We start from the raw sequence: 23,132 nt of genomic DNA on the forward strand, positions 1-23,132 counted from the left end.
ATGACGTAGATTTGGTACAGTCTGCTGATGGCTCTGTCAGGAGGCATACACTACCTTCTGCTGTAGTTGCTGAACATTATGACAAAGTTAAAACTTTGAAACAGAGCTACAGACCACTTCTGCAGCAGAGTGCAAACCACTTCTGCAAGCTTAAAAAAGGTGTTGGATTTGAGTTGCTGTGTCATATTTTTAAAAAATATGCTGTTGTTTTGCCGTTCTCTGACAGACCCCTTATCCCTCTGGACAGAATGCAGGTCCAGCCACATTGGTCTATCCTCAAGCCCCTCAGACAATGAATTCACAACCTCAGGCCCGGTCTCCGGTAAGTAAGCAGAGGTGGTTCTCACTCCTGTATAGCCGCTGGGATCTTTTAGTGAATGCTCACTTTGTTCTGGGGAAGACTTACCATCACCATCCTCATCACCACCACTACACTGTCCCTGCTGTGACTGGTTAGCATTTGCACTGGCAACAACTTAGATGCAGTGCTAGTTCACATTTCTTAGGGAGGCGAAGGTAGAGCCGTTGCACGCACTTCTGCACAGTCCAGTTCATTCTGGTTTTTCTCCTTTAAGTTCTTACTATTTTACTTGTACTGTTTGGAATTCCGAAAAGTAAATTATGATGATGTTAGAAAGAAGCAAACTGCATTTTACTGGTCAGCCTCAGGCTTGAGTGCTGTGGGAAGAAAGGTTTCTGAACCCGTGTCACCAGATGGGTCTAACCATTCAACAGTGTGATCACGTGCACAGTGTCCACCCGGGCATGTTCATCTCTTCAGTGGGCAGTGAATTGCCATACAGCTGTGAGTGCAGTCGTCCTTGCTTACCCTCATGTGGATTGCAGTGCGTCTAAGGTGGACTCCAGGTCATCCTCCTGTTTCACAGTGCACAGTGGCTTCTGCTCTCCAACCCTGAGCGTCGTTTCCCTTCCTGCATGAGTAGCTTTGGGCAGAAGATGTCTGTACCATCTCATCATACCTCACGTCCCCCCTTGTACTGGAGCTCTGTGGATTCTTGGAATACAGGGATCTTCTTTTTGCACCCAGCCCTGCTTTTTTGCTTGTAGCACAGGAAAGTCATTGCATTAGTCCCTGCTCATTTGATGTCATGCATGAAGTTTGAATTGTCGAAATGTTCCAAAGACTTGCTTAAAGAACTAGGAGAGTCTAGGCTGGACAGAGCGGCCTGTCTTTCTCACCTCTTCCTCCCTTCCTCTCCCTCGGTGCCTTCTTCTCCAACATCCTGTTCTTAGATCCTGGTTCTCCCCAGTTGTTGGGCAAACCATTTTTAGAGTTGTGGGACATAAGACATTGTTGCCTGTTTGCTCGTCTCCTTTTTTGCTCAAATGGTGAACCCCCAATGTCTGGTGCAAGTCTTGTTCTGAGAGTGGTTTGGGAATGTGGATACTTGACTATTGGAGTGGGCCTGAGATCACAGCAGAACCACATCCTAATTGTTAAGCATGGGTGCCATGGTAACCTCTTACTGTAGAGAATTCTGTGGCCCTCTCCCGTGCCCCCATTTAAATGATGGGGAAAGGCAGTCAGAGTGAAATTCCATGGTTAGAGCTTGGCGCAGAACCTGACTGAAGAGCTGCATCTCTAAACCAGTTTTCTTGACAGCCCAGCAGAACAGTGCCAATACAGTGCACAGACAACTGGAAGAGGAGGAAGGTTTTGGAACAGACTCCCGTTTACAGGTCCTTGGCTGGAAGAGGCTGGATAAAATACTGCATTGTAAGCAATATAACAAACTGTACTTCTTGCAGGCAGCAGTGCTTCTGGCACAGTATTTCTGACCACATCCACATATTGGCTGATGAACAGAAATGCATTGATCGCTTCTTCTCTGGAAGTTCAGCCTGGCATGCTAGTTCCTGCCAGGCACTGGGAACACCATTACAAATTGGGTGGGTCATCTATTGGGAATTAGACAGGAATAACTGGGCTTTATATTTCTCCCCTTGTTTTAATGTGAAGTGGAATGTCCCTTTCAGATTTGACTCTAAACGATGAATTGTAAGGCTTCTTGCCTACCCTTGCCATTTTATAGTTGATTATCAGGGGGACAATTGTCTGTAGTTATCAGCCATTTTTTCCCTGTGGTCATAAACTCCTCAGCTACTTTGCCTGTTTGCAATTTTTTTTTTTTTGCCATCTCCTCTGGTAGTGACCATTCCCACCCACATTACTAAAACCCACACACTGCGCATTCCATTCCATGCCCCAGAGCAAGGGCAAGACTAGCGGAGCCCAGGCTATTCTTGCTCAGTGTTCTGGTCTAAGATCTGTTTTTTCATTTGTGTTGAAGCTGGGAGGGTAGATGGGTGTGAAGCTTGGCGGGATTGCATTTTCTGTTTCCATTCCAAGCTGCCATGTCTAGTCTCCTTCATCCTCCAGCTGCTGGGACTGGCAAGGAGAGGCATGGGACTGCGCTGAGGGGCCTGCAGCTTCCTGAGCAGTGGCAAACTAATTCCATTCTGTTTCTGCTGTAACAGGCCATTGGCCATGCATAGTGTAGCCTTTCTGTTCTTCTCTGGTCATCTGTTTTTTCAATCCTGCTGGCTTCAAGTGCCCCTCCCTTCTTCAGGTTCCCTTCCTGTCTGTATTTCTAGTTGATCCATACTGTCAGTTAGGGTCATAGTATGGAGAATCTTGTTGTTCACTGTAAAATGCTGACAAGCGTCCCATCTACTCCATTTTCTTGATGAAACTCTTCATACTGCGATTTATTTTTAAATGGTCTGAGGAAAATAGTGCAGCTATTGGAGTCTAATTTGGAATGGGGACAATTTGGCTTTTGTAGTAATCTGTAACTGTTCCATTGGCCATACTCACTTACTGCCTGTGCACAGCACAGGAGAGAGTCCATGGCTGGGTGGCAGTAACCCTGGATCTCAGTTCATTAGGTCCTTTGTAGCTACAACCTTACCATCTCAAAGTCCTGCCTTTTAAAAGAAAAACTTTCTATTTTAACACAGGCCAGCAGTGACTACAGTTTGTTCTGTTGCTTACAGCCATCCATAGGGTCAGACTGGTAACACTCCAAAAGATCCCTACAGCCCTCGGGACCAATGCAGAGTAGTTCAGGGATCTTCCAGGGTCTTCACACTGGTGTAATTATGATTTTCTTCTTAAATATATGTACACTTTTGTAAAACAGGTCTCTCAATGACTGGAACTTTGCGGTTGTCTAAAGTTGGGCTGTTTTGTTAAAATCTTGGAAATAGGGCCTTTCTGCAGAATAGTGATGAGACAGGCGCTCTGTTTTTTTCATGTGTCACCAGAGGTCTCTCCTGCCACCCTCTACTTTCATGGCATACGGATGGTATTGCCTAATCTTGAGACTTGATGTCTACAGTGGAGGAACTAACTACTCTGTTCTCATAAATGAATAGCTAAAAATTTAAAACCTTAGTTTCTTTAAAGAGGAGAAATTCTGGAGGATTCCTAGCTGCCACCTTCTGTCATTTTGAAAAGCCAATTTGCCAGATTTGGTGGCTTTTTTCACTACCATGAATAAGCACAGACCATCAAAGCACTCTTGCAAACACGTGATGACCTTGCAGCTTCTGGGGTATGGTCTCTTGTCAGAAATGTGTTTAGTGGCTCATGTGCTGGGATGAGGGGATCCACAGCGCTGCTGAGCACTGTCGGTGCAGAGTAGCACAGGAGGCCAGCTAGCAGCTGGGTGTCCTTCTCGGGGTGAGTAGAGTGCTGAGCAGAGAAGAGTGGCTCTCAGTCTCTGCAGCCTGCTTCCTCTGGGGTCGTGAAGGCACAAGGGCTTCCAAGACAGAGGTTTGCTTAGTCCTTAAATACTGTAAATAACAGCCGAGTGGTTTGTGTTCACAACTGTGTTTGTGATGTTCTCATTGCTGGGGGTGGGGGGGGAGTTTAACACTCTAGGTGACTTTGTATGCTGTATTTTCTCTGTCTTCTATAGTTACAATTATTAGTAGGGATCAGCTTTTGCTCTGATAAATTATGTAGTTCCAGAGGATTTTTTTGTTTGTTTGTTTTGTTTTTTCATTCTGAGAAATTGTTCTGAGAGGTGGAGTGGAAGTGCACGTCACTTGCTGGAAGCTACAGAAGCTTCCCTTCTCTCCGACCCAGGAGGACATAGGGAAGCCCTCCGTCAGGGGCTTGCAGTGTTCGCTTCTAGTTTTGAAATTTTGTACTTCTTTCCCATTACCCTCCACCTTAAAAGGACGCTATTTTTGACTAATCATGTTGGAGACCACTGTTCTTTACTGGCTGTTTGCTTTAACATGCTAGTATGCAGCTTTACTAGTTAACTGCATTTCAACACACACAGACACACAGACACACACACACACACCCCACTATGTGTCAGAAACCCCTCTAAGGAAGATATCAGTCTGTTTTTGATGTGCATCTCCTGTGGACTTGAGTGCTTTTGTAATGTGAACCCGTTTCTGGTGCCCTCCAGCTGCACACACTCTCATCCAGCACATTTGATTTCCATGCTTGTTTTAATACAGCCAACCACCTAGTGTTTCAAACTTCCCTTTACATCGGGGTTTGCCTTTTTTTTTTTTTTTTTCCTTTCAGGCTTTATTTGTTCATGCTGTTCTCATGAGAGAGAACCCAGGTGCTAATAGCTTATTCTCAGCTTCTGAATGACAGGGTATCTGGGCGGTGGTGTTAACTGTTGGGTCTTGGTGCCTGTCTGTCACTGTCCTGCAGCAAAACCTTTACTGTTTTGTGTTTTTATTTTCCCCTTGTGGGTTGTTACCCTTTAGTTTGTTGTATACTGTAACATTGGTTTCTGTTGAGTTTCTGACTCTTTGTGCCTTTCCTTTTGTGTCTGTTCCCTTCTCCTCTCAGTTTGCAGCGGGGCCTCGACCTGCCCATCATCAGGTACTGTATCCTTGTCCCTCATGGCCACCCTGACTAACATAATGTGTGGGGCTTAGTAGCTGCTGACCCTTAGAATGCTGCCCCGCCGTGTGACCACCCAGTGACTTCCCAGAGCAGCCTCTGGCTGGGCAGGTTGACTTGGCTTTACTTCTCATTAGTTTCACTAGATTTTGTTTTAACAAGCCCATTTGCCTCTGTTCAGAGCAAACTTAAAACATTTTTCTTTCCTTGAAAAGACAGCTTGAATTTAAATAATTGTGAAATATTAGGTATATTAAGTTTTCCTGAATTTATTGATAAAGTTAATCTGATGGAGCAGGCAACATTCTAAGGGTTGTTAACCTTCCCCTGTAACTGATACCCATGTATAGAACAGCACTAGTACTGATACTGACATATAGAACAGCACTAGTGTTCCTAAAACCTCCTGTGAATGACTGACTTAGACCTCATAACAAATCGATTACCAACGAGGTGCATTCATTTACTGTATAGAGCTCTTCATACACCTTACTTAACCTGAATGTTTTAACTTCTTATTCTGTAAGGCATTACAAGAAATAAAGTTTAGACAGTCAGACACAAGTCCTGTGTTTGCAGATGTGTACTAAAGGTAACCTGATAAGTAGGTTTACCTGTTTATTTACCTGATAAATAGGTTACTTAAACGGCTTGTCACCTTGTCCACAGTAGGACACTTCCTGCTGTGTTCTGAGACCTCTTCGCTGTGGTGGAGTAGGAAGGGCCCAGGTTAATATTAGGGCGCATATTTACCAGCTCTACTGCATGGGACCGGCTGCATGAGGCCGCACTCTGCTTACACCTCAGTTCCCTGCCGTGTAAACTGATGAAGCAGGGATGTGCAGATACAGCATCCGAGACAGTGTGAGCAGTCACTCGGTGCTCTTAATGATGCTTCTAGTCAACGTAGTGCTGTTGAGAAAACATCAGATGGACCCTTCCTGCATTTGCCCAGATGCTTTGTTGAGGACTTTATTACTCATTAAGTGTGTGTTGCCTCACTTTAAATCTTCCATTATACTGAGGGATTGGATACAAAGCTCCATTTCTTAAGATGTGCTCTTAATAATTTGGAGGAGGCAGGGCCACCAAATCCTGAGCTGTTTTAAGCATGGATATGGCCTGGGTGGTTATTCTTTGGTGGGGGCTATTCAACAGTTATTTCAGTTTGCTGATATACTCTACAAAGACTTTGGAATGTTGGCGCCACACAGATATGGGCTTTATTCCGCCTTATTAACTGAGGGCTCTGGGTGGCTCACTCACTGGGATCAGCTCCATCTCTAACAGTGGGATTGATAGTGATGCCTCAGGAAGGAAGGACGTGGAAAATCAGAGGATAACGCACACGAAGTGGTCAGCAGGATGTCGGGACATGTGCCGGATACAACTTATAAATGGATCCTTTAGGATTCATATAATTGATAAAATTGTTTTTAGATTTATGTATATATATGTATATATGTTTTACCTACATATATGGCTGCACCTCATGAGTACTGTTGCCCTTGGAGCCCAGAAGAGGGCATTGGATCCCTTGGAACTGGAATTACTGATGGCTGAGAGCCACCATGTGGATACTAGGAATCGAACCTGAGTCCTCTGCTTAACCACTGAGTCATCTGCCCAGCTCCAGAATTAACATGTTTTAAGAATTTATTCAACTCTGAAGAGACAAAGCTTTTAGTTTATCCCAAGAGAGAAACAAGGACATCTTGTGCGTTAGCTAGAGAAGGAGGGTGCCTCCTGATTCCTGTAAGCGACACTGTTGAGTCTCTTCCCTCACCTCTGCCTGCCTGCCTTCCTCGCTCCCTCCCTCCCTCCCTCCCTCCCTCCCTCCCTCCCTCCCTCCCTCCCTTCATTTCTTTGAATAGACTGTTTTTTCTAAGATTTATTTTATGTATACTGTTGCTCTCTTCAAACACACCAGAAGAGGGCATCAGATCCCATTACAGATGGTTGTGAGCCACCATGTGGTTTCTGGGAACTGAACTCAAGACCTCCAGAAGAGCAGTCAATGCTCTTAACCACTGAGCCATCTCTCCAGCCCCACCTTTGTGTTTCTTAAACATTGATTTTTCTCAGGGAAGACTGACAGTAGTAATAATTAGAATTGCCTTTGGCCACTCTTCTCTTCTTGTGGTAGGTGGTATGAAGTACAGATTACACATGAAAGGGTAGTTCTGAAACCAAAGCAGTGTTACTATCCTGGCCTCACTTACTAGAGTGACAGACCATTTAAAGTGGTTACTCTAAAAAGGTTTTTGTTCTCGGATGAGTGGAGCAGAAACTGAAAGGCTTTGTGTTTGTGCTCCCTGGGATCAGCTGCTGTGGCCTTGAAGTTCGGATGCCGCATTAAGCACTCTAAATGCTGGCTCTCAGCACTCCTTTTCTAAGATTTCTCTTAGGTATGTGATTGTCTTTTAGAAAGTTTTGGGATGGAAGATTGATTTGAGTGGCCATGTTCCTTGTATAGAATAATCTCAGGGAAGTGATTGGCCTTTCTTCCTCTTCTAATAATAATGCTTATCTTACAAGAATGCAGCCTTTTTTGATTGTTTTCCATTCTCAAGGAATAAGGTAAAAATATATTTACAAGATAAGTAATCCATTAAAATATTCTACTACTAAATAGAGACATGCAAGTATGTGTTGCATTCCTCAGCAAGAAAAGTCTTTGCTTGTTTGGTCAGATGTGACATCAGGTAGCTACCTCAAGCTGGCCTGGAGCTTACTAATAGCTGAGGGTATTTGTTTTTTAAGTTATCATTTGTGGTTGTGTGTGCTACAGTGCACATATGAGTCTGGGGACACTTTTATACAGAGTCTGTTTATACCTTCCACAGAGGTGGCTCAGACTACCTATATTTGAGGGATCAAACTTGGGTCTTCAGGCTCGTTCAAACAGCAAGCATTACACCTGCTGAGCTAGCTCCTTAGCCCAGGACTTGAACTTCTTGATCCTTCTGCCTGTGCATTCCTGATGCTGAGATCATAGGCAGGTTCCCCACACCTCATTGTATGGTGCTTGGGCTTCTGTGCTCGGAAAGCACCAACTAAGCTGTATCTAAAGTCTTAGGGAAAATATTTTCTCACAGTTATTTTTGGAGATGAGTTCCTGGCGTGTTACCTTTGAATACAGAAAATTTAGGTGGCTGTTGTTCCTAGTTATGCTGTTAAATTAGAGGCTTTTTCATTATACCTCATAGACTTCAGTGGATAAGGAAGTCTAAGCCAGGCGTAGTGATGGAAATGGAGGTAGAATATTCGTAGAGTCAAGGCCTACCTGATGAGACTCTGTAAAGAGAGAGGAGGATAGTCCCCTGGCTCAGCCCCACAGCAGCAGCAGTTGCTGTGGAGTGACAGAGGGACTGAAGCAGCAGTTCCCAGCAGTAGGGGCCTGCACCAGTGATGAGGTCTTGTAAGTCAGGGAAAGAAGAATTGGCTGTCTTGCCTGGGGAGGAAGTCTGTTTCAAAGGTGTGTGAGGTAATCAGTTGTAGAAAACCATCATGTAAATTGCAGTGTCTTTAGCAATGTTTGGCCTCCACCTGCCAGTGAGTTCCACCCTGCCTGTTTCTAGACACACCCATGGAGATGATGCTGTTTCCCCTTTTAGACTGCTAAGTCTATGCCCCTCTCCCTGCAAAATCAGGTAGAGACATAAAGCTTTATAGAGTTCATTATACAGAACAGCACACTGAGAGCTTTGTAGTAAAGCTCCTTAGGGACAAAGTGTATACATACACATTTAAAACAAAAGCACGTGTCCATCTTTGTCCATGGGTCTTGAAGGCTGCTGTGCTTCAGGCTGAAGTTGAAGACACAGGTTGCATATCACCGATGGTTGTTTGCTTTGACTAGATAGGATTAAAGAATTAGAAGTAGCTCCAAGGGCTGGTGAGATGGCTCAGTGGTTAAGAGCACTGACTGCTCTTCTGGAGGTCATGAGTTCAAATCCCAGCAACCACATGGTGGCTCACAACCATCCGTAATGAGATCTGATGCCCTCTTATGGGGTGTCTGAAGACAGCTACAGTGTATTTACATACAATAAATAAATTAAAAAAAAATAGAAGTAGCTTCAAAGCTGGGCATAGTGGTGTTTTTGTCTTGATCCCAGCACTTGGGAGGCCCGTACAGGTGGATGAATCTCTGTGAGTTTAAGGATAGCCTGGTCCACATAGCTCTAAGACAGCCAGGGATACAGAGTGAAACACTGTCTCAACCCCTACATCCTGGCCTCCAAAAAGGACAAATTCGCTTCGGAATTAGACAGACCTTCCATGTAAGTCTTTAGGGTGCCAAGGGAAGTGCACCTCAAGCTGTAAGCCATCCCAAGTACACAGTGAAATAAGGCAAGTGCACCCTAAGCTGTAAGCCATCCCGAGTACACAGTGAAATTGCTTACTCAGCATGGCCCCCAAGCCACCCCCTTCAAGATGTTGAGACCAGCAACTAGATTTCTTGTCTCCTTCCATCAGTGGCTATGTTTTTGTCATCCCTGTCCTGTTATGTTTGTAAAGAAATGTACATTAGAGAATATTCCCTGTGATGGTGACAAGTACGTACCTTGCTGTGGCTTAGTAAGTGTTTCAACAGACATGGACAGGCAACAAGTGAGTTGTCATTTGGGGACTATTTGAAGGGATCCTTGTGAAAAGAAAACAAAATGTTGCACGTAGTTAGAAACTATACTTTTTCTCTGTGTAAAATAGAATTATGTAAATTGGCAGGGCGGTGGTGGCGCACGCCTTTAATCCCAGCACTTGGGAGGCAGAGGCAGGCGGATTTCTGAGTTCGAGGCCAGCCTGGTCTACAGAGTGAGTTCCAGGACAGCCTGGGCTACACAGAGAAACCCTGTCTCGAAAAAACAAACAAACAAAAGAATTATGTAAATTGCAGCAATTTCTAAGGTTTTTTTTTTGGGGGGCGGGGGGCTTTTGAGAAAGGGTTTCTCTGTGTAGCCCTAACTGTCCTGGAACTTTGTAGACCAGGCTGGCCTTGAACTCAGAAATCCGGCTGCCTCTGCCTCCTGAGTGCTGGGAATAAAGGCGTGCGCCACTACTATCCGGCAATTTCTCAAGATTTTAAAAATTGAATATTTCATTTGTTCTTAATAGAGCCAAGAACCTGCTGTTGGGTCAGCTTCTTGAAATTTTTGGTTTACAAGATGCTTAACTGTCTTGGCACAGTGGAGTTAACTTTGCAGTGCTGTCAGGAGAGCCCACTCAATGAGGTGCCAGCAGCCACGTGCATGCTGTCGGGTCTTGGCACAGACGAGCTGCTTTTCCTCTGGGTTTTCCTTGCCTGTCATTTTGTCACTGCAGAACCTGTAGTATAAACACTTTTCTTCCGCGAGAGAACGAGATGTGTGGTGTGCCACTGTAGAAAGCTGTTAGTTACATGGCCTTCCTTGAAAATCCCAGGGTGACTAGAAGCTAAGAGAGCAGCATGCTCGCAGTGAGTAGAGCCCACTAGGTTCGATGTAACCCTTCCTGAGGTAGTGCTTTGTATTTAATTATTGAGATTGGTGTAGTTGGATTTGCAGTTCCCTGTGTTGCTATCCTTATCCTGATTTGGGGTTTCACAGTGAGATCAAGTGGTAGTGTTTTGTTTTGTTTTTTTTTTTTGGTTTTTCGAGACAGGGTTTCTCTGTGGAGCCCTGGCTGTCCTGGAACTCACTCTGTAGACCAGGCTGGGCTCAAACTCAGAAATCTGCCTGTCTCTGCCTCCCAAGTGCTGGGATTAAAGGCGTGTGCCACTACCGCCCGGCTGCTTTTTTTTTTTTTTTTATGATTTTTAAGAAGAATTTTATGTATATAAGTACACTGTTGCTCTCTTCAGACACACCAGAAGAGGGCATCGGATCTCATTATAGATGGTTGTGAGCCACGATTTGGTTGCTGGGAATTGAACTCAGGACCTCTGGAAGAGTAGTCAGTGCTCTTAACCACTGAGCCATCTCTCCAGACAAAGTGATAGCTTTTGTGGTTTGCATTTTTGGTTTTTTTTTTTTTCCAGTAAAAGAGAGAGTCTCATTTGTATAGCCTTCCCTGGTCCGCAATTCACTGTTTAGACAAATTGGATTCAAACTTACAGATCCTCACCCATTTCTATATTCTGAATGCTGGCACCACGATGCCCGTCCCATGTGTATCCTGATTAAGAGAGAAAACTAGGAAGTTGATATCTCAACCTTGTTGACAGCAGAGAATCATCTGCAATGGTCACATGCTCTGATTATGTGGCATTGACAAATGCTGAGTGATATGCCTGATATGTCTTGTTCACAACAGTTGGCTGTTAGTGTGAGCAGAGGATGAACTGGCTGAGTGAGGTGGGACATCACACTGGGGGGCATTCTGAAATGTGTGGATTACTGTGCTAGCTTGGTTTATTTTGCTAAAAGATAAATCTAAGACAGTTGGCTTGTGATTTTTTTTCTTTCCTTTCTATTCACAGGCGTGAAGGTTTTTCTATTCAGAAGTGTACTGTTAAGATCTAGGCTTTATGCTCTCCTCTGAGGCCACGCCTGGGCGCTGCAGAGTTTAAGAGAAATGACTGAGAATAGTAGAGCAGGCATGGGAGCAAAGCTAGGTCATAAGGGGAGGTGGGGAGGTAGTGAGGCAAGTGCTGCCTTTGCCAGCATCCACTTGTTAGCCTCACTACCAACTATACTGGGCGTTTGCTTTCTTATCTATAAAATGGGTAAGATACGATTATAAGTGACAGGACTTAGAAGTTTGATAATAGCATCATAGATTTGCTCTGTGGGTGTTTGAGGTTTAAAATAAAAGTCTGTGGTGCCTCCTCCCTCAAGTGTGTGCGTGTGCATGCACACGCACACACATACTTAAGCCACAGAAGCATATTGGCCAGAAGAGTGTATCAGATCCCCACTAGGGCTTGGAGTTAGCTGCTACTAGGAGCCACCCACCATGTGTGCTGTGACTGAACTAGGATGCTTATAAATAGTTTCTTTGTGAGGTGCTCCTGACTATCGACTCATCTCTCCAGTCCCTTCCCAAGCTATTTTAAAACTAGGAATGAAGTGTCCTTAGAGGCTGTTCAGTCCCAGACTCTTCTCCTTTCAGAATCCTTGGGCCCATTCTTTCTTCCCTGCTGCTGCCCTTGGTGACAGCACTGTTTAATAGTGCTTTCTGTTGTGACGGAGGTTTCCTTGGCACACCTTTCACTTCTGTAGTTCCTGGTTGCATATGCTACTGATCACTCGAAATGCAGTGGCAGTCATATTAGTGAGAGTTTTATTACTGTGAAGAGATGCCATGACTGGGCAGCTCTTAGAAAGACAAATGTTGAATTGGAGCTGGCTTACCATTTCAGAGGTTTAGTCCATTATCATCATGGCAGCGTGCAGGCAGACATGGTGCTGGAAAAGGAGCTGAGAGTTGTACATCCTGATCTACAGGTATCAGGAGACTGCCACACTGGGTGTAGCTTTGAGCTACTTTAAAGCCCACCCCCCACAGTGACACAAGTGACTCCAACAAGGAGTCCCTTATCGGTGCCACTCCCTATGGGCCAAGCATTCACACACATGAGTCTGGGAGGATGCTTCTATTCAAACCACCACAGCAATTTTCAGATAACTTTGAGAATTGTCAGTTACACAGAAGAGTTAGAGCTGCCTGTGGACGTTAGGGCTAGACAGGGAATGAGGGGAGAGATGCTGCCGACTGAGTACTTTGGAGCCAGTAAAAAAGCCTTCAGTGTCGGACACTCATTTAAGTATGGACAGTTACGTGTTTTCATTGCTCAAGTTTCTTATTATTTGTTTTAATAAATGGTAGCTTATTGCCATGTCCACTCAACCTGAAAAATAGCCTGTATTTCTTGCATCACAATTAAATAGAATTCATATACCAATGACTAGTTAGGAAGGGGTGTTAAAAAAATAAACAAACAAACCTCAGCTTGTGTTTTGTGTTTCCTGCTGGTACAGCTTTTCTAGTCCTGTATGTGTGTGGATGTGTTGTATTGTGTGTATATATTCATATACAGATGTAATGTGTGTGTGTGTGATTGTGTTATATGTGTATGATTGTGTTATGTGATTGTTATGTGTATATGTGTGTGATTGTGTTATGTGTATATCTATGTGTGATTGTGTTATGTGTGTATGTGTGTGTGATTGTGTTGTGTGTATGTATGTGTGTGTGTGTGTGTTTGTGTGTGTGTGTCTGTCTACCTATATGTTTAAGAGGACAGATAAGCTTCAGATAGCCAGCCTCTGTAAGGTGGTACTTTAGTGCAGTTTGAATGCTCTTTCCGATGGTGTGGCAAGCATATTCATGCATGTGAACAAGTGCCTGTGTCTTGAAAAGGCATAGTTGGTCTTGAGAATAGAAGATTGCTTCTTGACGAGGAGATGGAAATTTTGTGAAGGAATCAATGCCTCCTTTCTCTTAGCAGGGTTAGTTATCATTACCGATGTCTATATGTTAGTATGCTGGATAAAGGCTCCACTAAGTCCCCTCTGACTTTGAAATGAATACGTTTCTTGTGGTTGATCTGAAATGCATAGATTTCTGTCTCATGAAAGCTACTGTATGCAAGAGCCAACAGTCCAGACCTAGAGCCCAACCGCAGCAGATGAGGAACCTGCAGCCGTCCAGTAAAACTCTGCTCCTCTGTTTGGATCTGTGGTATCAGCAATAGGACATGCCTTATAGACTAGCTGTGAGTGTGAATTAGTGTTACAGAGAAGCTTTGGGCCGAGGCTGGCAGCTCTGTAATTCTAGAGTGAGTTCATCTATTAACCATATTGATGTATTTTGTGCAGTTTCAATGATGAAATAATAAAAGTGTCTCCTATCAGCATAGCTACACATTTGTGCTGTGTCAGCGTGGCTTGGCGCACATCAGGATTTTCATTAGAAACACTTGGGCTCGACATGACTGAGGGAAATACACTATTCAGAAACCCTTTAGAATAAGGTAATAAGTTATCTCATTGTTCAAGCTTGTTAAGGATCCCATCCAAGTAGTTGAGATACAGTCAGGAAAGTGCTTATGTCTAGGATGTAGGAGAACTTACTATATCTGCTTTCAATGTACTTGTATGTTAGCCAGGCAGTTTCTTGTCTTGTCTTCTCTCCTTTGCCACCTCATAGCACAACTCTTTATGGGGTAGAGTTAGTGTGTAATGTCAGTTGATGAGCAAAGGAGATAGCCTGTCTGTGGGTTTGTTGCTCTACTTGTCTCGGCTTCCTCTAGAGTTGATGGAAAGGGATCTATCTCATGGCACAAGTCTCTCCATCTATCCTTCCACATCCTACAGTGTTCATAGTTGAGCGGGGGACAATGGCCAGATATATCCTAAAGCCAGATATTTTCGTACCACCTGATACATAGTGGAAGAAAAATGCTGACGTTTGTTTATTTTATTTATTTATTTATTTATTTATTTTTGGTTTTTCGAGATAGGGTTTCTCTGTGTAGCCCTGGCTGTCCTGGAACTCTCTCTGTAGACCAGGCTGGCCTCGAACTCAGAAATCCACCTGCCTCTGCCTCCCAAGTGCTGGGATTAAAGGTGTGCGCCACCACTGCCCGGCGGAGAGTTGCCATTCTGATTTTCTAGTTTTTATTCTTCTCCTGAAGAACTGAACAGAAAGTTGTTTTTGTTGAGCTGCATGCTATGTCCTACCCTTCCTACTGATCTGTAAGCTTTTCCATTGGCTTTCTTTCTGTTTCCTGCTGCTTCTTGCTTCATAATTGAAGGGAGGATTCAGACCCATCCAGGTAACATTACTGGTTCTGCATGGCCTCTTTACTACTCTGTCTTCCTGTTACTTTACAATGCAATTGCCAATGACTAGATGCACACATACTGGAGATTGAGTCTGGGGCTGGAGCTGCACATGTATGAGGACTGTGTTATCACAGGGGCGGCTGCTGTGGGCAGGCGGGCAGGTGGGCGTGGAGTTCTGCTCAGTTTACACTATTGTGAAGCTTAGATTCTCCGCTTGTTTTGCAGAGTATTTTAGAAAGCAGAATTGGGATAGAGTGTGGGCGTGTCACCATCTTGACAGGCTTCGTCTGTATGTGATAACCTTATAGAGGATTTAATTTGGTTTGATGGACTTGGATGAAAATGCTTATGTTCATGTAGATTCTTGTTCTCCTAAGTGTTTTACAAATGGCTGGAAGGATCTTTTTAGGTTGACTACTTCTAGTTTTTAATAATTTGATTTTGAGCCTCTTACTTTTTATTCAGAAGTCATTGCTTTTTTATAAAATAGAGTGTTTAGAGAAATACCAGTTCCTTTGTTGTATTTGTTATAGATATTAAAATGAATAGTTATGGTGCATGGCTTAAACTTTAAATAGCTGAGGCTTAAGTATGAGACTGCTGTGTTGTTACTATATTAACACTGATCAGAGCCTTCTCAGAGTGGAGTGTATTTTGTGAACTTAGTTATTATATCTCCGAGTAGATGAGTTTAGTAGTGGGGAAAAAAGAAAACTTAAGGTATTAGAGCTATATATATTAATTACCCTTTGTGAAAAACACATTTTTTATCTCCCTATCCCAGTTTTTCCAGAGGCCTCAAATCCAGCCTCCCAGAGCTGCCATCCCAAACAGCAGTCCTTCCATTCGTCCTGGTGCGCAGACCCCCACCGCTGTGTATCAGGCCAATCAACACATCATGATGGTTAACCATCTGCCTATGCCATACCCAGTGCCCCAGGGCCCTCAGTACTGTATACCACAGGTAAAGGGAGAGCCTGGGTCTTAGTGGGGTGGGGGTGAGGTAGGATGGTGATTGATGGCCTGGATTTTGGTGATGTGTGAGGTGTTTTTTGTTTTTTGTTTTTTGTTTTGTTTTTCGAGACAGGGTTTCTCTATGTAGTCCTGGCTGTCCTGGAACTCACTCTGTAGAGCAGGCTATCCTGGAACTCAGAAATCCGCCTGCCTCTGCCTCCCAAGTGCTGGGATTAAAGGCGTGCACCACCACCGCCCGGTTGAGTTTTTTTTATTGATTACAGCTAGCCATTTTTTTTGTTAACTTTAATAACACTATGTAGAGATTCTTATACAAATTCACAAGTTGCTGGAGAAATATCTCCCAACAGTGTTTCTTCCTCACAACGGCTGGCTGCTTTAAAGTGGACCAGGTCATTTTTCCTCCTGTGGCATGGATCATGTCATTCGACAGGCCATCTTGAGGTCACTTTGCAGTAAGCCTGGCTGCACAGTGAGTGCACAGTCTCACCAGGATAGACCTCTTCCCTGTCGCTACCTCTCCCTCAAGCAAGCACTGGGATGTGTTTTTTCAGCCAAGCCTTCACATTCTTTATGTAGTCTCTGCACATGGTGCTTTATTTTCTGGACGCTTCCCTGTGTCATCTGCATGTGTGCTCTCTTCTAGTACCGCCACAGCGGCCCTCCATACGTGGGGCCCCCACAGCAGTATCCAGTTCAGCCGCCCGGGCCGGGGCCTTTTTATCCTGGACCAGGACCTGGGGACTTTGCTAATGCTTACGGTGAGTAAGAACATGCCATGCTGCCCCTGTACATTTGTCCTGCTTGCCTTGGTCTTGGCTGAGTCACATTAGGTATTGCTGCTTAGATATTTGGAGGACTTTTTTTTGTTTTTTTTTGTTTTTTTTTTTTTGTTTTTTGTTTTTTGTTTTTCGAGACAGGGTTTCTCTATGTAGTCCTGGCTGTCCTGGAACTCACTCTGTAGACCAGGCTGGCCTGGAACTCAGAAATCCGCCTGCCTCTGCCTCCCAAGTGCTGGGATTATAGGCGTGCACCACCACTGCCCGGCTGGAGGACTTTTAAATAAAATCTTACAAAGGGTTTTGTCTTGAGAGCTTTTTTTAAGGAGTAGCTTACAGGAAAATTATTATAAAAATATGTGTCGTCAGTGACACCTGAAGGGCTTAGGATGATGAGTCCATCATCCTGTTGGATTCATGTGGCAGGTCGGTCATGTGCATCTTTATGTTTTTTGTTGGTAGTATAAATTTGCCTCCCCTCAGAGCTTTGATTCTCAACACACTGTACCCCCTTTATCTCATGAAATACCTACGACGCAGAGATTCCAGTGTGTTCTGTTCCCTGCTCTAGCGCAAGCCCTTACACCAGTGAGAGGCAGACTCTGGAGAGTGTGCAGCGCGCTGCGTTCCTTCCCTGCACCTCTTAGGTAGCACTCTTGTCCTAGGGCAGTTCTGAGGATTAGCTGAGAGAAAAATGCTTTGAAGTCTTAAAAGATGCCTTTAAAGGGAAAGTAGGTGGGGAAACAAGTTCTCACTAGATACACCGAACTCAGAATTCTCTGACCTCAGCTTTAAAGGTGTTTTCAGTACAAAGACACAGATGCAAGCTAATAACTGGCTCGTGCATTCACAGGGAACTTAGAAATGATGCAGATAGTCGCTGACCGCTTGGGCTGCATGGCACATCCCACAGCATGGAGCCGTAAGGAAGAGACCCAGAGACTAGCAGGAAATCCAAGTTTAGGATACAGCCAGGAGTGGGCTTTCAAGAGTGCTAGCACAATACAGCACTGAGGCCTTGACTAGTGGATTAACACAGTAGTCCACTGAGTGAGCCCCTGCCCTCAGGATTTAGTGGCATCATGGTGGCTTTCCAGTTACTTGCACTGGGTAAAGATTCTTTGGTGGCAAGGTTCTTAGAGTGTAAAATCTTTCCATTCTACGAGTCCATACTGCCTCATGACCCTGTTTCAAAATGGTTTATTTTATAATCTCAGCAACTTTCTGAAATATGTAGATCAGCTCTGTTAAGTTGTATTTTTTTTTTTTTTTTTTTTTTTTTTTTTTTTTTTTTTTGGTTTTTTGTGACAGGGTTTCTCTGTGTAGCCCTGGCTGTTCTGGAACTCACTCTGTAGACCAGGCTGGCCTCGAACTCAGAAATCCGCCTGCCTCTGCCTCCTAAGTGCTGGGCTTAAAGGCGTGCGCCACCACCACCCGGCATGTTGTATTCTTATAGTAAATTTTGTTATCCAAATCTTCTAAGTAGAAAAACAGATTTTCAGAGTAAACATACTAAAATTAATATTCCTTTAAATTCCATGTTGCAATTGGAACTGTTTTAAATGTTTAATTTAAACTGTTTTCCATGATTTCTCATTGATGATAGCTTGCAGTATACTCCCAGGTTCCTAGAGTGATCTTCTGATTCTGAAATGGCCTACTAAATTCTTCCTATGTGTTGGAGCCTGTGCTGACTATTGCTCTTAGTATGACTCTTGCATCGTATGTAAGAAATAAGACATAGCTTTCAGGCTGTCATGCAAAACATTGGCTTTTTTTAGCAGGATAGTGGCGGCACATGCCTTTAGACCCAGCACTCAGGCAGATCTCTGAGTTCAAGGCCAGTTGCTCTAACATGAAGGGTTCTAGAACTAGTTTTAGTTCTAGTTAGAGTTTAGTTTAGTTAGAGTTCTAGTTTTGGGGTTTTTTTTTGTTGTTGTTGTTTTTTTCCTTTCTGTTCCAAGTTTCAGCTCTGGTGTCATTGACATCTGATCCCTTTGAGGGATGTTTTTTCCTGAAAATAAGTTAATAGGCATGTCCTATAGCCCTCCAGAGGGCAGAGTATCATCTACGCTGAAACACTGTTTCCTGTGTTACTATGTAAGTAATGAAGCTAATGATGAAAATTCAAATACCATGATGCAGAAAGCTACAGTGGCTCATAGATAACATGGAACAGTTCGGTCCTGTCTTTTCCATGTATCTAAGTGGGCATGGAACTGTTTCTAATGGGAAAATGATTACTGAACATCTAAACAACCACATACCTGTTTCCAACTCATAGTGTGTTCATAGACACATTTGTGTTTTTTACTTGCTGTGTTCTCTGTCTCTCCCCCACTTCCCCCTTGCTCTTCGAGAGTGCGAGCATTTGTGCGTGTGTGTCTGTGTGTGTGTGTGTGTGTGTGTGTGTGTGTGTGTGTGTGTGTGTTGGCATGTGCACCATGGAACCTATGGAGGTCATAGGTCAACTTGCAGTGCTGCTTCCTTGCCCTTCCTGGATTCTTGATCTGATTGGCAGGTTTATTGGCAGGTGCTCTCACCCTCTCCCAGACAGCTAATCACTCATTCCTTTCCTACTTAAAAAAAACAAAAAAACCAAAACAAAAACATAATTATTTGTTTCTTTTGAAAATAGTTCCGTCTAGTTTTAGAATGTATCATAAATGATGTTACTGCTCACATCCTTCCATCTGTCTGGGCAAATACTTTCAGCTAATTGAAATGCTAATTGCCAGTTCTGTGCTCTTCTCGTGATTCAGAGTTCTGGTTGACCCACTAGTCCCTGTGGTTGTAGACACCTTACCTCCCTCATGACAGACTATGGCACTTTTCCCTGCCTTCCTCCATTCTCCTCCTCTTACCTTGCCACTGCCAGCTACATCTCCGAGTAGATGTGGGTATAGGGTCATAGTGCTGTGTTCCAGTTCACAAGTCCTTGTCTCTCTCTTTGTCTCTCCGGAGGAGACCCAACTGCTGTTCTACCACTGAGTTACATTCCCACCCTTTTAAAAGATGTATTTTCATCCAGTGTCTTAATGAGTTGGTTTCCAGGTTTATGATTCTACTTCCTCAGCCTCTAAGAAAGTAAAATTCTTGAAGTGTCTTTATAATTTTGAGGAAGTTAGAGGTTTGAATACTCATAGGCCAGCCTCAAGGAATGATTTCCCATGATGACAGCAATTTTAGATTCTTGACTAAAATGTATGGTTAGTGGTGGTAATGTTGGTGAAGAAGAAGAAAAAAGAGGAGGAGGAGGAGGAGGAAGAGGAGGAAGAGAAGGAGAATTTGCTATACGGCAGGCCATCCTTGCTCAGGCCATTGCAATCCAGTTTACCCTGTTCCCTCTTACCTGATCTGTTTCCCTCCAGCCCCTTTTCCACTCTCCTGAGCCTCTGTTGAACTCTGGCTCATTTGGAATCCTGTGAGGTCATGTGAGCTGTGCTGTGATTAGGACAGTGGTCTTCCAATAGCATTTGTTTTCTTCTCCAGCAAAAAATAAAATAAATAAATAAAAAATAAAACTCCTGTGTTTTGTGCTATTGCTGTCTCATGTTGTAACTGAGGAAACATCTTTCTATTCTGTTGTGGCCAACTAAATATTAATCACCACATGATCTTCATTCCTATGGCCAGTGCACATTTTCATGTGTTTTTATCAGAAGTGTGATGTATTGTATTATGTTATTTTAGCATGCAGCCAGTTTCTTGCACTGCTTGGGCCCACATGCACTACTGTCTGTGTGTAGCCTGTGCTGGGTCCATGCTTTGTGCCCAGTTGATTGCTCAGCTGTTTGGCAATGTGTGACAGCTGCCTTCCCAGCGTTTTTGTTCACTCAGCTGCCTTCTCTATCTTACTCGACTTAGCTTGGGAAGAATGGCCCGGTCGCGGCCTGTCCTGTATCGAGTGTTCAAACCCAGTTTGAGGGTCTGTCTTGTGTACGAGCCCACAGCATGCTTGCTGCAGAGGCACAGCTGAGGAGTTTCTTTCCATTGAACTTTCTGAAATTGTCGTCTTGCCCTCTGTTTAGATCTTTTCCAAATCACTTACAAGATGTCATAGATGGCCGGGCGGTGGTGGCGCACGCCTTTAAGCCCAGCACTTGGGAGGCAGAGGCAGGCGGATTTCTGAGTTTGAGGCCAGCCTGCTCTACAGAGTGAGTTCCAGGACAGCCAGGGCTACACAGAGAAACTCTGTCTTGAAAAATCAAAAGGAAAAAAAAAAAAAAAAAAAAGATGTCATAGATGCCCAAAGCGCCTGGCACTTTGTCCCATTCTGCTCCTGGGAAGCCCACATTCAGAGATGACTACAAGGTGGTGACTGAGCCTTTTGCCTGGTCACCCTATCTCCGGGTGTTTCTTATGCACTGGACCCCAGCCCACCTACACAACCTGAGGATTAGTCAACAGGGAGGGAGTAACAGCTTTACACCCAGAAGTTCATAGTAATTGGGGGTGGAGGGCTTCCAGTTTCTTGTCCAGTTACAGCCTTGTTTCTTTCTCTTTTAAGTAAACTTTACTGTGTAGGTCTGGCAGACTTGGAACTCTCTGTGTAGACCAGAACTCCCAGAGATTCACCTGTGATCCTTCTGAGAGCCAGGGTTGAACTCAAGCACTGCCATTCCTGGCTCAGCAAACTTTTTAAGGAAAAAATAATTATCTCTGCACAATCTTTTTCTTCCTTGCTGCTTAGCCTTCATCCTCACAGAGCTATGAGCTCTCTTGTATCTGTTTATCTATTTGAGTTTTTGAGACAAAGGTTTCCTCTCTAAGCCAGGCTGCACTTGATCCCAGGATCTTGCTGCCTCATGTTCTCAGTGCTGGCACTGCAGCATGCACCCCTGACTCCCCAATGCTGCCTCATATTTGAGGATCTCCAACTGTTGTCTTTGATTCCCCTCCCTCTCTGCAAGTTTCTTCCTTCTGTGACTTCTGACATGGATGTTATCTTGGGCTTCTTTGTCTGTTTTTATTTTCTAACTTGTTTAGTCATCACAAAAGCTTTTTTTTGTTGTTGTTGTTTTTTGTTGTTGTTTTTTTTTTTTTTTTTTTTTTTCGAGACAGGGTTTCTCTGTGTAGCCCTGGCTGTCCTGGAACTCACTCTGTAGACCAGGCTGCCCTGGAACTCAGAAATCTGCCTGCCTCTGCCTCCCAAGTGCTGGGATTAAAGGCGTGCGCCACCACCACCCGGCCACAAAAGCTTTTAGTTGTGTGGTGGTGTATACCTTTAGTCCCAGCACTTGGGAGGAAGAGGTAGGCAGATCTCTAAAATTTCAGGCCAGCATGGTCTATCTAGAGCATTTTTGGACAGCCAGGGCTACACAAAAAAAAACCTGTCTCCAAAGCAAAAACAAAGCCTTTCTTAATTACAAAATAAACAGGTGTAGATGTTGAAGGTGCAGCTCAGTTGGCAGAGAGCCTGTTTTATATGTATAAAGCTCTAGGTTTCACCAGGAAAGTCAGTTAAAGCTTCTAATTCCAGCACTGTGAAGGCTGAGCTAGGAGGATCAGTGCTTTCAACGGCTGCCTTTATTATTACATAGCAAGAGCTGTGTCAGCCCTCACTCCACGTTACCCTGCAGGAGAGTAATCAGGCATAAATGGGGTAACTAGTTATGCCTGTCAAAGGACTGCAGGATTAGCAATCCTCTCTTACAGCTCAAAAATGGAAGTCTTTCTGTTCCATGGCCCTTTCTTCCATGTTTCATATATTGTCGAGTAGCTCCCCTGTTCTTCCCCAAGGCAAGCAAAAGTCAAAAAAGACCCTTAACAATTTTTTTTCCCAAATATGTTTTCTTCCATATCATCCAGTTCTTGAGCAAACCTTTTGGTCTTACTTTGTAACTCTGCACATCTGCCCAGTGTTTTCTCTGTGTACCACAGTTTGGTTGTGCTTAGTATGTGCAGTTTGGTTATTAACAAACCCTTCGTGTCTATGTCTGGGGAGAAGAAAATGTTGGTAGTTGGGCTGTGGAGTCAAAGCATGACCAAAGTCCGCCTTTAACTGTGGTTAATGTGGTAGGAGAGCGTGGTGGGCGGGAGCAGGAAGGGGGCCAGCTGGAGGGAGGTGTTTGTAGCCCTGGAATGTGCGGAAAGTACAACTCAGCTTGGAGCATGCTTCAAGATTCTTACTTTGTCTTCTTTGTTAGCTTTTGTTTAAAGTTCTTCACCTAAGGGCTTGTGGGAGGCTTTCCAGTGGCCTGCTGTAGCTGTGGCTCTTCAGACAAAGAATGTGGCTCACCTCTTCACCCTGCCAAAAGCCAAGAAAGACAGAGACTGAAGCCAGCCCTTGCTTGAGAATCACTGCTGTAGGCTGTAGGCCCTAGAATAAGACTCTTCGTTAGCACCCGAGGTTGTGTTTGAGAAAGGTAATCCAGGTGTCACTGCAGGAACCGTGCACTGAGAGATTTCCGTATTAAATTCTATGGATGTTTGAAGATATTCCATATTTTAGGGATAATTTCTTGAGTAGCTGAAAGAGAGCTTCTGGGAAGAGATAATTAAAACCACTGCCCAGGTGTGTCGTGGCTTGTGCTAATATCCCATCCAGCAGGATACAGAGGCAGGGGTATTTGACTTGCAGGTCAGCTCAGGCCACAAAGTTGAGACTGTGTTTCAAAAAGAAGAGGAGTCCTTAGTCGTTTGCTTTAGTTTCCCCCAGAGCTGGTTCAGGGACCCTGCCGTGTTTTCAGGCTCGTAGTG

General features: G+C 44.1%; 1 protein-coding gene across 16 annotated transcripts in view; it reads left to right on the top strand.

The window, feature by feature from the left end:
* The window catches only part of Eif4g3 (eukaryotic translation initiation factor 4 gamma 3), a 221,703-nt gene that overhangs the window by 89,395 nt on the left and 109,176 nt on the right, over window positions 1-23,132 (top strand). For 8 of the 16 annotated variants that reach the window (XM_028759686.1, XM_028759683.1, XM_028759672.1 and 5 more), the window contains 4 exons: window positions 227-322; window positions 4,850-4,882; window positions 15,461-15,640; window positions 16,298-16,412. In XM_028759686.1, the coding sequence (XP_028615519.1) occupies window positions 293-322; window positions 4,850-4,882; window positions 15,461-15,640; window positions 16,298-16,412 (358 nt within the window). In that variant the 5' untranslated portion in view covers window positions 227-292. Of the gene's footprint in view, window positions 1-226; window positions 323-1,630; window positions 1,739-4,849; window positions 4,883-15,460; window positions 15,641-16,297; window positions 16,413-23,132 lie in introns of those variants that run through there. The other 8 variants (XM_028759679.1, XM_028759682.1, XM_028759675.1 and 5 more) reach the window with 7 other exon arrangements.

This window comes from Grammomys surdaster, unplaced genomic scaffold (genome assembly GCF_004785775.1).
Source record: "Grammomys surdaster isolate TR1022 unplaced genomic scaffold, NIH_TR_1.0 126313, whole genome shotgun sequence".
Taxonomy (NCBI): domain Eukaryota; kingdom Metazoa; phylum Chordata; class Mammalia; order Rodentia; family Muridae; genus Grammomys; species Grammomys surdaster.